Consider the following 15076-nt stretch of genomic DNA (forward strand, 5'->3'; position numbering starts at 1 on the left):
TGAATGAATGATAGGTGGTGGTCGGAGGGGCCGTAGGTGCAAACTGGCAGCCTGGCTTCCGTCAGTCTACCCCAGGGCAGCTGTGGCTACAAAAGTAGCTTACCACCACCACCATGTGTGAATGAATGATGGGTTGGCACTTCTCTGTGAGCACTTTGAGTATCTAACAATAGAAAAGTGTGATATAAAATCTAATTACATTTTAGATTGCCCACACACTTTGAGCTCCAAAAGGAGGCCTTCACCAGTCTGCTGGCCTCACCTGCACAAGACTTCAGGCACATTTCTTTGGTGGTGGTGTCCCCACAGTCCCCTCCAAGGTTTCTCATTGTCATCCCATTGGGTTGAGTTTTTCCTTGCCCTGATGTGGGATCTGAGCCCAGGATGTGGTTGTGGCTTGTGCAGCCCTTTGAGACACTTGTGATTTAGGGCTATATAGATAAACTTTGATTGATTGATCAGCTTTTCCATATTTTCATAGATAAATGTCAGCTGTTTGGATATCATCTTACCATTCTTGGCTACAGGAGAAAATGATTATTATCTTCACAGATTTGTTCCAAGATTGACATGCTAAATATTTGTACACAACATTTCCCAGCAAACAGATCCAATAAGGTTGCTTGATTGGCAGACATATTTGCACACCCAAGTGACCTTCTAGCCTGCCACTCCTTACTTCACCACACATTCCGCCTTGGGCTTGGATTGATATACTAAGATTGCCCAAGGCATCAAATTGCTAATGTGAAAATATAGAGGTAGTCTCCGTGGTGGCCAAGCAACTGCAGCATCGCCCCAAATACTGTAAGATTACTCATAGGAGCTTCAGGGGAGAGTGATATCCTGTCACTCTGTCTGACAAGAAGGAAGAGGCCATCAGCAAACTATGTTAGCAAGGAAAGGAACACCTCAAACATTCCATAAACCATCACCTGCACTAATTGCATGTGCAACATATGAAGCACCGGCTTCAGTCAAATGTTCTACATGCTTGGGCTTTGAATAGGTCAAAATAGAGAAGTATCTGGTTGGCATGGCAACATCATCAACCTAATCAAAAAGGAAATGCTTGTTCAAACATTTATTGATCCGTGTGCACAGCAGAAAATGTAAATCCCTTGTAAAACTATATAAAAACTACAAATACAACAAAAATACTGACAGCTTAATAGAAATGTGTTAGACGCACTGCATTGTTTGACATGTGTACTTTGCATGCAAATAAACCATCTGCTCATGTGCAAAACACAAATATTGAAATTCAAGGATCAGCAATAATTTATCTTTTTAGGAATGAAGTTAATAATGATAATAATTAAAAAGAGGAAATATAAAATGCATCCATGTTTGTACCATACAGTGTTTAGCTTTCTTCAAAGGAATACTTTGACATTTATATCCACAGTTAATCAGTTTTAGAGTAGATTGCAAACGTGTTTGTCATATTCACAGCATGTTGGATTTGATTTGCAAGACACTTGCATACAAGTCAAGAAAACAATAAAGGACTTTAATTCAGGGATCTTTTACATTGTTATTAAATCCCACTACGGCACTTTAGTACAAACCCCGTTTCCATATGAGTTGGTAAATGGTGTTAGATGTAAATATAAACGGAATACAATGATTTGCAAATCCTTTTCAAGCCATATTCAGTTGAATATGCTACAAAGACAACATATTTCATGTTCAAACTCAAACATTTTTTTTTGTGCAAATAATCATTAACTTTAGAATTTGATGTCAGCAACACGTGACAAAGAAGTTGTGAAAGGTGGCAATAAATACTGATAAAGTTGAGGAATGCTCATCAAACACTTATTTGGAACATCCCACAGGTGTGCAGGCTAATTGGGAACAGGTGGGTGCCATGATTGGCTATAAAAGTAGATTCCATGAAATGCTCAGTCATTCACAAACAAGGATGGGGCGAGGGTCACCACTTTGTCAACAAATGCCTGAGCAAATTGTTGAACAGTTTAAGAACAACCTTTCTCAAGCAGCTATTGGAATGAATTTAGGGATTTCACCATCCACGCTCCGTAATATCATCAAAGAGAATGTGGACAAATCACTGCACGTAAGCAGCTAAGCCCGTGACCTTCCATCCCTCAGGCTGTACTGCATCAACAAGCCACATCAGTGTGTAAAGGATATCACCACATGGGCTCAGGAACACTTCAGAAACCCACTGTCAGTAACTACAGTTGGTCGCTACATCTGTAAGTGCAAGTTAAAACTCTCCTATGCAAGGCGAAAACCGTTTATCAACAACACCCAGAAACGCCGTCGGCTTCGCTGGGCCTGAATTCATCTAAGATGGACTGATACAAAGTGGAAAAGTGTTCTGTGGTCTGACGAGTCCACATTTCAAATTGTTTTTGGAAACTGTGGACGTCGTGTCTTCCGGACCAAAGAGGAAAAGAACCATCCGGATTGTTATAGGCACAAAGTGTAAAAGCCAGCATGTGTGATGGTATGGGGGTGTATTAGTGGCCAAGACATGGGTAACTTACACATCTGTGAAGGCACCATTAATGCTGAAAGGTACATACAGCTTTTGGAGCAACATATGTTACCATCCAAGCAACGTTACCATGGACGCCCCTGCTTATTTCAGCAAGACAATGCCTAAAATAGCAGAAGGGAGACCCCCGGACTGTTGAACAACTTAAGCTGTACATCAAGCAAGAATGGGAAAGAATTCCACTTCAAAAATGTGTCTCCTCACTTCCCAAACCTTTACTGAGTGTTGTTAAAAGGAAAGGCCATGTAACACAGTGGTGAACATGCCCTTTCCCAACTACTTTGGCACGTGTTGCAGCCACGAAATTCTAAGTTCATTATTATTTGCAAAAAAAAAATAAAGTTTATGAGTTTGAACATGAAATATGTTGTCTTTGTAGCATATTCAACTGAATATGGCTTGAAAAGGATTTGCAAATCATTGTATTCTGTTTATATTTACATCTAACACCATTTCCCAACTCATATGGAAACGGGGTTTGTAGTAACTGATGTCGCCTAATAAAGGATTTCATTGAGTTGAGTTTCAAAGATCACATCTTGAGAAATATTACATTCAGTATTTCCTCTCTAGTTGTCGTTTGTCTGAGGTTGAATCTATTGATAGAAATGTCAATCTATTCCTTTGAGCAAATATCTTCCCTCCAATGCACATCAACATGATGCTATTAGGAGGCAAAGCAGTTACAGTATCTACATCACAAACAAAGAAGAAAACATGTGCATCACATTCAAAAATGCCATCCAGTGTCTCTGAAATATAAAAGGATTGTATCCCAACACCCACACCGCCATTGGACACCATAACTAACGGCTGTATGTCCAATGTAGTCCCTGCTTTTGATCATTGTGAAGAACACACTTTAGCTTCATCAATATAAAATATGGAATGCTGTTAAGCAGCGTCAAGCTTTTTTTTCTTTATGCTATGAAAATTGTTGCCATCAAATCTGGCCTCGAGGAATATAAAAATGTCTCTGAGCGGCACAGGAAAACCAAATGTAAATACGTGACTCAGATGATCCTGCATCTCTTGTTACCTGTGGCGTCTGACAAATAAAAGGTGTGTGCGGCCCTACTGGGGGCTGTGCTCATACGAGGGGAACATGGACTTCCGTGTTTTTGGAGGCGGCGGCGGCGGCTTGCTATCAACTTTCATTGGCAGCGGAGGAGTGAACTGCAAGGAGAAGGAGAAACTGCTGTTATATTTCTGAATATTTCAGTGTTTATATGCCATTAAATATGCATTAGCGGGTGGGATGGCATTTTATCTGAGCAGATCCACCTCTGAAGGGAAGCCGGCGTTGTCAATCTCGTGCGGATGCTTCTTTGGCGGCATAGGTGGAGGCGTCCCTGGGGTGTCCGTGGCGTTGGCATCGTTGTCACTGAGAAGTGATGAGAAACCTACCACATAAGAGAAGAAATCAAATCCTTCCAGACGGCGTGCGTCTGTGGAGGTGTGAGCTCTAATTTGAGCTTCTGGGCAGAATGTGCTTCCACAAGGTTGTGGTCAGAGTGCGGGGAATAAAGACAGTCCAATGAAGACATGCGGTGTTTGTGTTCTGCTGTTGTGTGTTCCATACTTGAGCTGCGAGGAGTGTGAGGAGACGCAGGTAGAGGGCTGAGGGGGTTGGACAGGCTGAGCTGGGAGGACACGCCCTGGAATAAGGACAGCGTGAGCCGTCTGTCTCCTAATTGTAAACTCTTGGGTCTTTGCTGCTTCTCAGCAGGGGTCTGAAATGAAAGTGTGCAGCAAAGAGTGAAAAAGGCAAATGGAGCTAGTCCCAATTCACAGCTGGATAAAAATAAGCTAATATGAGGCTGCTATTGGTTGATGAATATTTAACATGCTCACCTCATCTCCATCCGACGGTCTCTCCAGCAGGACCTGAGACTTGCTCACGCTCCACTCTTTCCTGTTCTTTCTCCCAATCCTGTTGTCCTCCTCTGAGCGGCACAAAAGTGAAGTCCTGCGATCGCTGGGGCGGGACAACAAGGAACTGCTTGTGAATGACAGGGACAGACAAACAGATGAGGATGAACAATACATAGAGGAGGTGTGGTTTTCATTGATTGATTGATTGATTGAGACTTTTATTAGTAGGTTGCACAGTGAAGTACATATTCCGTACAATTGACCACTAAATGGTAACACCCCAATAAGTTTTTCAACTTGTTTAAGTCGGGGTCCACTTAAATTGATTCGTGATACAGATATATACTATCATATATACTATCATCATAATACAGTCATCACACAAGATAATCACATTGAATTATTTACATTATTTACAATCTGGGGTGTGGAGGGGGGGGGGGGGGGGTAGGATATGGACATCAAGTAGTGGACATAGAGAGAGAGAGAGAGAGAGAGAGAGAGAGAGAGAGAGAGAGAGAGAGAGAGAGAGAGAGAGAGAGAGAGATCAGAAGGCATAAGAAAAAGTATCTGCATTTGATTGTTTACATTTGATTATTAGCAATCCGGGGAGGGTGTTAGTTTAGGGTTGTAGCTGCCTGGAGGTGAACTTTTATTGCGCTTTTGAAGGAGGATAGAGATGCCCTTTCTTTTATACCTGTTGGGAGCGCATTGCACATTGATGTGGCATAGAAAGAGAATGAGTTAAGACCTTTGTTAGTTCGGAATCTGGGTTTAACGTGGTTAGTGGAGCTCCCCCTGGTGTTGTGGTTATGGCGGTCATTTATGGTGATACTGTACGTCTAGACAACATAAGTCTAGTCTAACTGTGTGTACGTCTAGACAACATAAGTCTAGTCTCACTGTGTGTACGTCTAGACAACATAAGTCTAGTCTCACTGTGTGTACGTCTAGACAACATAAGTCTAGTCTCACTGTGTGTACGTCTAGACAACATAAGTCTAGTCTCACTGTGTGTACGTCTAGACAACATAAGTCTAGTCTCACTGTGTGTACGTCCAGACAACATAAGTCTAGTCTCACTGTGTGTACGTCTAGACAACATAAGTCTAGTCTCACTGTGTGTACGTCTAGACGACATAAGTCTAGTCTCACTGTGTGTACGTCTAGACAACATAAGTCTAGTCTCACTGTGTGTACGTCTAGACAACATAAGTCTAGTCTCACTGTGTGTACGTCTAGACGACATAAGTCTAGTCTCACTGTGTGTACGTCTAGACAACATAAGTCTAGTCTCACTGTGTGTACGTCTAGACAACATAAGTCTAGTCTCACTGTGTGTACGTCTAGACAACATAAGTCTAGTCTCACTGTGTGTACGTCTAGACAACATAAGTCTAGTCTCACTGTGTGTACGTCTAGACAACATAAGTCTAGTCTCACTGTGTGTACGTCCAGACAACATAAGTCTAGTCTCACTGTGTGTACGTCTAGACAACATAAGTCTAGTCTCACTGTGTGTACGTCTAGACGACATAAGTCTAGTCTCACTGTGTGTACGTCTAGACGACATAAGTCTAGTCTCACTGTGTGTACGTCTAGACGACATAAGTCTAGTCTCACTGTGTGTACGTCCAGACAACATAAGTCTAGTCTCACCGTGTGTACGTCTAGACAACATAAGTCTAGTCTCACTGTGTGTACGTCCAGACGACATAAGTCTAGTCTCACTGTGTGTACGTCTAGACAACATAAGTCTAGTCTCACTGTGTGTACGTCTAGACAACATAAGTCTAGTCTCACTGTGTGTACGTCTAGACAACATAAGTCTAGTCTCACTGTGTGTACGTCCAGACGACATAAGTCTAGTCTCACTGTGTGTACGTCCGGACGACATAAGTCTAGTCTTACCGTGTGTACGTCTAGACAACATAAGTCTAGTCTCACTGTGTGTACGTCTAGACGACATAAGTCTAGTCTCACTGTGTGTACGTCTAGACAACATAAGTCTAGTCTCACTGTGTGTACGTCTAGACAACATAAGTCTAGTCTCACTGTGTGTACGTCTAGACGACATAAGTCTAGTCTCACTGTGTGTACGTCTAGACGACATAAGTCTAGTCTCACCGTGTGTACGTCCAGACAACATAAGTCTAGTCTCACTGTGTGTACGTCTAGACAACATAAGTCTAGTCTCACTGTGTGTACGTCCAGACGACATAAGTCTAGTCTCACTGTGTGTACGTCTAGACAACATAAGTCTAGTCTCACTGTGTGTACGTCTAGACGACATAAGTCTAGTCTCACTGTGTGTACGTCTAGACAACATAAGTCTAGTCTCACTGTGTGTACGTCTAGACAACATAAGTCTAGTCTCACTGTGTGTACGTCTAGACGACATAAGTCTAGTCTCACTGTGTGTACGTCTAGACAACATAAGTCTAGTCTCACTGTGTGTACGTCTAGACAACATAAGTCTAGTCTCACTGTGTGTACGTCTAGACAACGTAAGTCTAGTCTCACTTAAATTGCTGCACAGCATTCTCTCCCTCATCTTAAACGGGACTTGTTACGCAAAACCAGCTTTTCTTACCTATTGGTACATGTTTTATGTGTTTGGCATCTGCAGAAGTCCCAAAAAGTTGAAAACAAACTGGAGGCATAGCTGAGATATTTATAAAACAATCTCCTCAATATTTATAAAACAATCTCCTCAATTCCTCCAAACGAGCCATTTGAAACTTGCACAACATGTGAGGTTTTTCCAACACATAAGGTCAGCAGATATCTTCATGTATGGTAGAGATTTACCCAAAGAGCTTGAGAATGGCTCGTACATGCACATGCATCACCCGCTGTTGCCACTTCTACAGAAGCAATGAAGTTGTCACCTTGTGTAAATGCTCAATAAAAAGAGAATACAACAAATCCTTTTCAACTTATATTCAATTGAATAGACTGCAAAGACAAGATATTTCATGTTCACACTGAGATACTTTTTTTTTTTTTTTTTTTGGCAGCAACACATTGCAAAAAAGGCATTTTTACCACTGTGTTACATGGCCTTTCCTTTTAACAACACTCAGTAAAGGTTTGGGAAGTGAGGAGACACATTTTTGAAGTGGAATTCTTTCCCATTCTTGCTTGATGTACAGCTTAAGTTGTTCAACAGTCCGGGGTCTCTTTTGTGGTATTTTAGGCTTCATAATGCGGCATTGTCTTGCTGAAATAAGCAGGGGCGTCCATGATAACAACACATGTTGCTCCAAAAGCGTATGTACCTCTCAGCATTAATGGTGCCTTCACAGATGTGTAAGTTACCCATGTCTTGGCCACTAATACACCCCCATACCATCACACATGCTGGCTTTTGAACTTTGCGTTGATAACAGTCTGGATGGTTCGCTTCCCCTTTGGTCCGGATGACACGATGTCGAATATTTCCAAAAACAATTTGAAATGTGGACTCGTCAGACCACAGAACACTTTTCCACTTTGTATCAGTCCATCTTAGATGAGCTCGGGCCCAGCGAAGCCGGCGATGTTTCTGGGTGTTGTTGATAAATGTATTTGGCTTTGCATAGTAGAGTTTTAACTTGCACTTACAGATGTAGCGACCAACTGTAGTTACTGACAGTGGTTTTCTGAAGTGTTCCATGTGGTGATATCCTTTACACACTGATGTCGCTTTTTGATGCAGTACCGCCTGAGGGATCCAAGGTCACGGGCATTCAATGTGGGTTTTCAGCCTTGCCGCTTACATGTAGTGATTTCGCCAGATTCTCTGAACCTTTTGATGATATTACGGAGTGTAGATGGTGAAATCCCTAAATTCCTTGCAATAGCTGGTTGAGAAATGTTGTTCTTAAACAATTTGCTCAGGCATTTGTTGACAAAGTGGTGACCCTCGCCCCGTCCTTGTTTGTGAATGACTGAGCTTTTCATGGTCATGTTTGAACATCCTGGTACTAACAGACGTATCTGGACCGTGATCATTAAACCATGACTATTTAGTCAAAATACAAATATCATGTAGCACCTATTAATGGATTCAATTTGTTTTTTGACAGGTGATATTAAACTGCCAAACTCCCACACATAAACACACATTTAGTAGTTTTTGTAGCGTGCAGACACACACTACATCACCATGGTGACACATGTTCATGTGACAAGCACCGCGTACATTTAGAACGCCTTTTCACATTCAAAGTGATCTTTTTCATGAACGTCAATGACATTCACAAGTGGTAGTACAACTCCAAGCTTCATGACTTTACCACAACCAAAAAAAAGGTGTCATCCGCCTAATTGGTTCACTTTCCACGACTTAAAGGGTCATATTATGATATTTTCTTTCTACATTTAAAAGACTTCCTTGTGGTTTACATAACATGTGATGGTGGTTCTTTGTTCAGATGATGTTTTACAGACTGTCTACAAGCTGCTTTCTGACCGTCTCATGTTGTAGTTTGTTGCGCTTCTATACGGAGTCAACTGACTGATAGAAGTCCCAACTATGGGTTACTTTGTATTAGAAATGGCAACAGCGAAGGTTGCATGTACGAGCCAGTCTGCCCCACAACAAGAGCACAGAAAAAAAGATTGAGTTTATGGCGGACTCGTTGCTTTTGCATAATCGCTCCCCTTTAAGCATTTTTGCCTAACTTACACAAACAAGACGAAGGTGCATAACTTTAAGTGCCTAAAAAAGACCTCAGCGCAGATGGGAGAGTAGAGTCAAAGGAGCACAAAGCAAACTACAACAAACTTGGACAAAAGGAGCGGGACTAACTCTTGGGAGGAAATGTAGGAATGTCCGTCGGATGATGCAGAGCCACTGGAGGCGCTGGAGAGGGTTGAGACAGTGGACATGCGACGCAGTGTGGAGGACAGGATGTAGGGCATCACAACAGAGCCTACGCGACTCTTCTTCCTCTCAGTGAGAGAGCAGGGCTGGGACACACAAATAGGATTAAGCATCATTAGAGAATCCATGCAGGGGAGGCACACAATGACAGACGCCAGCCACAAAGGAGCAGCTACAATTTATTAGCCTGGACTAATATAATGTACACTCTGCTTTGAATGCGGGAGGAAGTGAAGGAGGCCAAAGGCTTAAGTTGGCACTTTCTTCCTTTAAATTGAGTTTGCACTTGGCAACGCACCAAGGTTATGACGCCGTAATGCTTCTCCACTTTCTCCCGAAGGTCCTGGAAACAAGTAACCAGACGGTTGTGTAAGGGCTTCAGCTGCTCGGTCGTCTTCTCCCCGTGGATGCGGATACCATCTGCCAAGAGAGGGATCTGAAAGGGAAGACAGGCACTTGAAGAGTTACGCAATGTTGAGCTTTTGCCAACAAAACTGGGGTGCACAGATTTACCTGCAGGGCGATAAGGTGTTTAAGGGAATCAATACGTTCGCGGTCTCCCGGGTGCTCGTGGATGTAGGTGTCAGTGAAAAATGCCTACAGAGGACAGATATTTTCAAGCATTTTTCACATGAACACTTTAAATGATCACCTTTGTAAACAGAGCAAGAACTGATGGTCTCTATTTGTATTAGTTAAACATACACATCAAGTATATTTGTATAGGATGATGCATGTTTTTTGTCTCTAGACATTCAATAACCCTTTAGTCACCTTATAATTCAATATAGTAAGTCTTCCTGAGGCTGAGCCAATCAGTGACCACAATACTGATTGATTTGCTCTCCTCTAGTGGTCCACACTACTGTACTATTAATACTTTTACTTGATTTAGCCATTTTCTACTTGAAACTTCTTAATAAATTGTAGAATTAGCTTTTTTTTTATAAAACTCTGCGGTGTGGCAAAGCAGCAATGTTTGAAGCACGACGTGGCGAGGGACAACTTTAGTTCATTTAACAAACAATCAATATTTAGACATCTGTCCACGGATTCACAATCGTCCACGTTTCAATCGGGAAACGTCAAATAATCGATCATTTTTCCCACCTCTACCTCGTTATGCGCCAGAGAATAAGAAGAGAGCAAGAAGGATCAATGTTGCTGACTCAGCAACTTTGCTATTTTTAGCGGGTTAATTAGACCCCCTCTAGAAAAAAAAAGCAATTAACAACAGATCTAATTAAGAGACTTAACTCTGACAAGAAAGCAGTAACCGCGAGTGCTGCTGTGGACACTTCCCACGACTGAAAGTACACAGAAGCGACTGCATCTTGTTTGGAAATTTAAAAAAAAAAGCAAAAAGAATTGAAGGTTGATTTGTAGTTCTAAACATATTTCTTCTCCTTTTTTTGTTTTTACTCACTTTTTTGCAAAAGGCCAATTATGCAAATTAGAAAATGACACCAAACAGAATGCAGTCCTTTTGGAAACACTGACATTGAGCAAAATGTTAACTGCATTATTGATTAATTGCATATAATTTATCATAAAATCTATATGAAAATAGACATTATATAGACGCATAAAAGGGCCTTTAGGTGCTGTGCAGACATCTTGATCCAATAACTGAACAGGCAAGCTTCATTACTTGTTAGGTGTGTAATTTGGCACACTAACCGCGTCAAATCATTTCCCAACTCAATTATTTTCATAGAGAGTCTGATCCTACATGCAGCTAAAATCCCAACAGTGTGTCGCTGTAGAAGACCTTCTCATAGTTGGAGAAGCCGCCCATGACGGCAGGGTCAACAATGCCGCTGAGCATCATGGACAATGGGTTGATGGACAAGGAGCGGTCGCAGGCTTGTTGTTGGACCAGGTTACTCAGCTTTTCATTGGCCATCTCCATGGTCTCGATGGCATTCTGCAGCGGACTGATCTCTTCCTGCAAAGAGAAGGTTGTTTATCAGAATGAAGAAGAGTTAGATTAATGCTAGGCTTTGAATAGAAAAAACATAACAACGCTGCTTCTTACCACTGAGACAGATTTGACTTCAAACCATTTCAGAATCCCTGGGAAGTGATAGGCAGTAAAATAAGTGCTTCTCTCAATCCACATGGTCTGCAGGGATCCATTCATGACAAGAAAATATAAAGAAAATTGAGTTACAGCCACATAACACAAGGATGCTTATACATTTGGAGGAATTTATGGTGGTGAGATTACAGATATGATCTTTAATCTGTCAAGAATATTAAAAGCCCCTCACTGCAAACTCATTGTCTGGATCCTTTTCACCCTTTCTGAAGGGCCGAGAGTACTGGAATTGGTCCACTTCATTGGTTCGGTAATAACTGCAAGAAAAAATAATTTGTGAGTCTGGCTGATAGAATTATAAATCTCAGGATGTCTGATGGTTCTGTTATTCACTTTAATATTTGCTCTGGAACCCCCTTGTCTTTAAACTGCTGTGGGACAACAAGCACCGGCTTGACTGTAAAGCACTGGATGTCTAAAGTTCAGATAAGGATAAAGAAAAGAAATACTCTGATGGAGAAGTTAAATCAAACTATTTTTTTTCTTCTTAATTTGGTGACTGTGTGAATGTAAGTTTGCATCCACAGAATTGAGAAGTTTGATGGCAATTCATATCTTTTCAGTTTCCCCCACATCAACATATGAGATAACGTGTACTTGACGAAACAATCCTAAGAACAATACAGTGGCACAATGATCACTTCTCAAGATTCCATTTTGCCAAAATGTTGCCAGAAATGTTCCCTAGTTTTTGTATACCGGTACCTTTTTGCTTATGGTATGACAAAACATTGCGCCGGCCGAACAAACTAGGGCATTACCTGTGATTATGTGATATGATTGTTCAGTTTGAAGGGTTTTCTTGGTATATTACTATGGTTTATCTATGAAAATCAACCTCATTCTTGCCAATTAAAAAAAAAGAAAATATTGTTTTGCTGTGTAATTGCATCATGTTACCACCAGATGACATCAAAAAACAATGCACAATTTTCAGAGCTTTGATGAGCTTAAACTGCCATTAAACGGCTGAAATGCAATAGAAATGATCTTTACTTCTGTGAACAAACTCAACCATGTCTTTCCCTCTCATTCTAACTCAGTAAGCACTGTAAAAATAATATATTTGTCTAATTGTCTACTGCAGCAAAATGAAAGTTGTCATGAATGATTGATTTATTCAAAGCTGTAGTTACCCAACTTCAAATATTCCACTCTCAACTTATTTTTTTAGAAATATTGCATGTTTTACATTTTCCCATTATAAAGAAAGTTATTTTTGACAAAAGCCCATAAAACATGGCACGACACCACAAAGGGGAGTTAATAAAGAATGCATCACTAGAAGAAAAACTTGTCATAAAGTACGAAGGTGGTGTCCTTGGGGCTCTCTTTTGCAGTCTTCAATAAAAAGGTCAAAGAGAATTTTACCTTTTTAATTCATTATTTTTAGATATTTTGCTGCATGTAAAACTATAATTATCGCCTATAAAATATATTTTGTGTTACTATTTTTGATCTCTATGACAGTCTGTTTGGATTTACATGATTTTTTTTATGGGAACACCATTTGGTTTTCGTCAAACTTTTTGGAACGGATTACAAAAAAAATATTGGAAAGGATTACAAACAAAATACTAGCGTATTTAAAAAGAAAATAAAAAAACTAACATTTTGTCTTGCCCTAAAAAGTGTTTTACAAAACTTCATACTAATTTACAACACATCCAGCTCAAAATGTAATGTTCCAAAAATAAGGAGGTGATTGGAGGATATATTAAAATAAGGAGGTAATTGGAGGATACATTAAAATAAGGAGGTGATTGGAGGATACATTAAAATAAGGAGGTAATTGGAGGATACATTAAAATAAAGAGGTGATTGGAGGATACATTAAAATAAGGAGGTAATTGGGGGATACATTAAAATAAGGAGGTGATTGGAGGATACATTAAAATAAGGAGGTGATTGGAGGATACATTAAAATAAGGTGATTGGAGGATACGTTGTGCGGGAGAGTTGCTGATGTTGTCTCCAGGAGGCGCTGTGCTGGTCATCCGAGCAGCATTTGGGAACTGAGAGAGCAGCTTTAAACTGAAGTCTTCAAGCCACTCGTACTCTTTGCCTCTGTATATGAACATCTTGTTCTGGAACACAAAATGTCAATTTTGAACATAATCACATACTTTCAACTACGGTAGTATCCCTTCTTGTATCTGGAGTTGTGTCAAACAAGTTTCTTGAATGTGTCAAAAAAATGATTGTTTTTTTTGTTGCTAATTAAAAGAATAAACCAAGATATTGTCTCACCTTGTTAAGAGATTAAAATACATTATTTTTAGTGTGTTTATGCAAAAGCTTGAATATAGTAAGTTGTTGTTACTTTGCTATTGCACCATCAAAAAGGTGTTGACATAAAAATAGCATTACTGCATATCTTTACAAATGTTTCAGAGAGCTAGTTCATTGGAAAAGGAGATTTACTTCATTTAATGAAATAAGCAGTCAGTTCTTACCCTGAGGAAAGAAGGGAATCCAAGACCATAATAGCCCACTGCAAAGTATTCTGGTTGTGGTCGCATGGCATTCATTATTTGTTCATAGAACTCTGCTTGTTTTTTCTGCAAGAGATTTAAACAAAATGTTGACATAGTATCTGTTGCTGTCTATCATTGGTATGTGTTGACAGAATAAAATGATTTACAAACGGTTACTGTCGATAACGATTATGAAAACAACACAGTTACATGCGATTCATTTTGCTTGTTATACAAACACACAGCAGGGGGCCTATTACAGTTAAGTACTAAACATGAGAAGTTTGCAACCTAGTTTTTCAAGATACATTTAAATTCAACTTGCATTTGTAGACAAACACACATTTATCTTTTTTTTTTTTTTTAAACTAATTGCACTCAGCCTTTGGCAGCTTGACACATTTCTGCTCTCATTCATTAAGCATATTTTACAGCACATGAGAGAACATTTGAAATGTATCTTTACTTTTTGGGATGTTGCGTGAAATAATCCTTTGGTGTGCTGCTATTTAGTTCAGGGTTGAATTATAAAGCGCATGCTTCTTACCAGCAGCTGGCTGAGCTCCATGAAGTCAAACATGTGGCTCTCGTGCATCTTGGCCAGCTGCTTGCCGAGCTCAATGGCCTTCTCCCACATCTAAGATCATGTGCATAAGTCAGTTCAAAGGAGGCATAAACACAAGCGCACCACGCAGAGCTTTGCAGGGTTTCCCCTACATATAATTGCCACAGCAAATAAAAGCCGCCACACCTTCAAAAATGTTTTTTTTTTTTTAACGTGAAAACAAATGAAAGTAGCATTCAGAAGAAGTCACACAAAGTCCGCCCCTATTTTTTTACTCTTATTGCCAATCTTATGCTAACATAAACTCAATTCCATCACATGTCTATCTTTGTCTTTTACTCTAAGACACAACAATAATTCCTCATTCTACGCCAATCACCTTCCAGGCATGGTACGGAGACAAACATGGGAACTCTGAACATTACCACACAAAAACACTAACATCAACACCAGCAGGTTGTGATACTATCCCCCCTTTTTAAAGTCCTTTGACAACAAAATCTCTTAAGTGGACTGGCCGCCGCCTGAGGTCCGGTGCTCTTTTTAACTATTATTGCCAATCGTAACTTTCACGACCATGGGAACTACGCACATATAAAAACAAACACAAACATCAACACCAGCAGGTCCAGTGTTTCCCACACATTCATTTATTTGT

General features: G+C 40.3%; 1 protein-coding gene across 2 annotated transcripts in view; it reads right to left on the bottom strand.

The window, feature by feature from the left end:
* Positions 1-2963: 2963 nt before the first annotated feature.
* LOC133652694 (dedicator of cytokinesis protein 5-like) overlaps positions 2964-15076 on the bottom strand; it is a 73395-nt gene continuing 61282 nt past the window's right edge. Inside the window, exons 38-51 of one of the 2 annotated variants that reach the window (XM_062051706.1) lie at positions 14401-14490; positions 13833-13937; positions 13322-13463; positions 11710-11791; positions 11549-11633; positions 11314-11400; positions 11047-11223; positions 9789-9872; positions 9574-9711; positions 9201-9361; positions 4385-4529; positions 4113-4263; positions 3815-3933; positions 2964-3706 (exon numbers count right to left, since the gene is read on the bottom strand). In XM_062051706.1, the coding sequence (XP_061907690.1) occupies positions 3605-3706; positions 3815-3933; positions 4113-4263; positions 4385-4529; positions 9201-9361; positions 9574-9711; positions 9789-9872; positions 11047-11223; positions 11314-11400; positions 11549-11633; positions 11710-11791; positions 13322-13463; positions 13833-13937; positions 14401-14490 (1668 nt within the window). In that variant the 3' untranslated portion in view covers positions 2964-3604. Of the gene's footprint in view, positions 3707-3814; positions 3934-4112; positions 4264-4384; positions 4533-9176; positions 9362-9573; positions 9712-9788; positions 9873-11046; positions 11224-11313; positions 11401-11548; positions 11634-11709; positions 11792-13321; positions 13464-13832; positions 13938-14400; positions 14491-15076 lie in introns of both variants that reach the window. The other variant, XM_062051705.1, reaches the window with a different exon arrangement.

The sequence above is a fragment of the Entelurus aequoreus genome, linkage group LG06 (genome assembly GCF_033978785.1).
Source record: "Entelurus aequoreus isolate RoL-2023_Sb linkage group LG06, RoL_Eaeq_v1.1, whole genome shotgun sequence".
Taxonomy (NCBI): Eukaryota; Metazoa; Chordata; class Actinopteri; order Syngnathiformes; family Syngnathidae; genus Entelurus; species Entelurus aequoreus.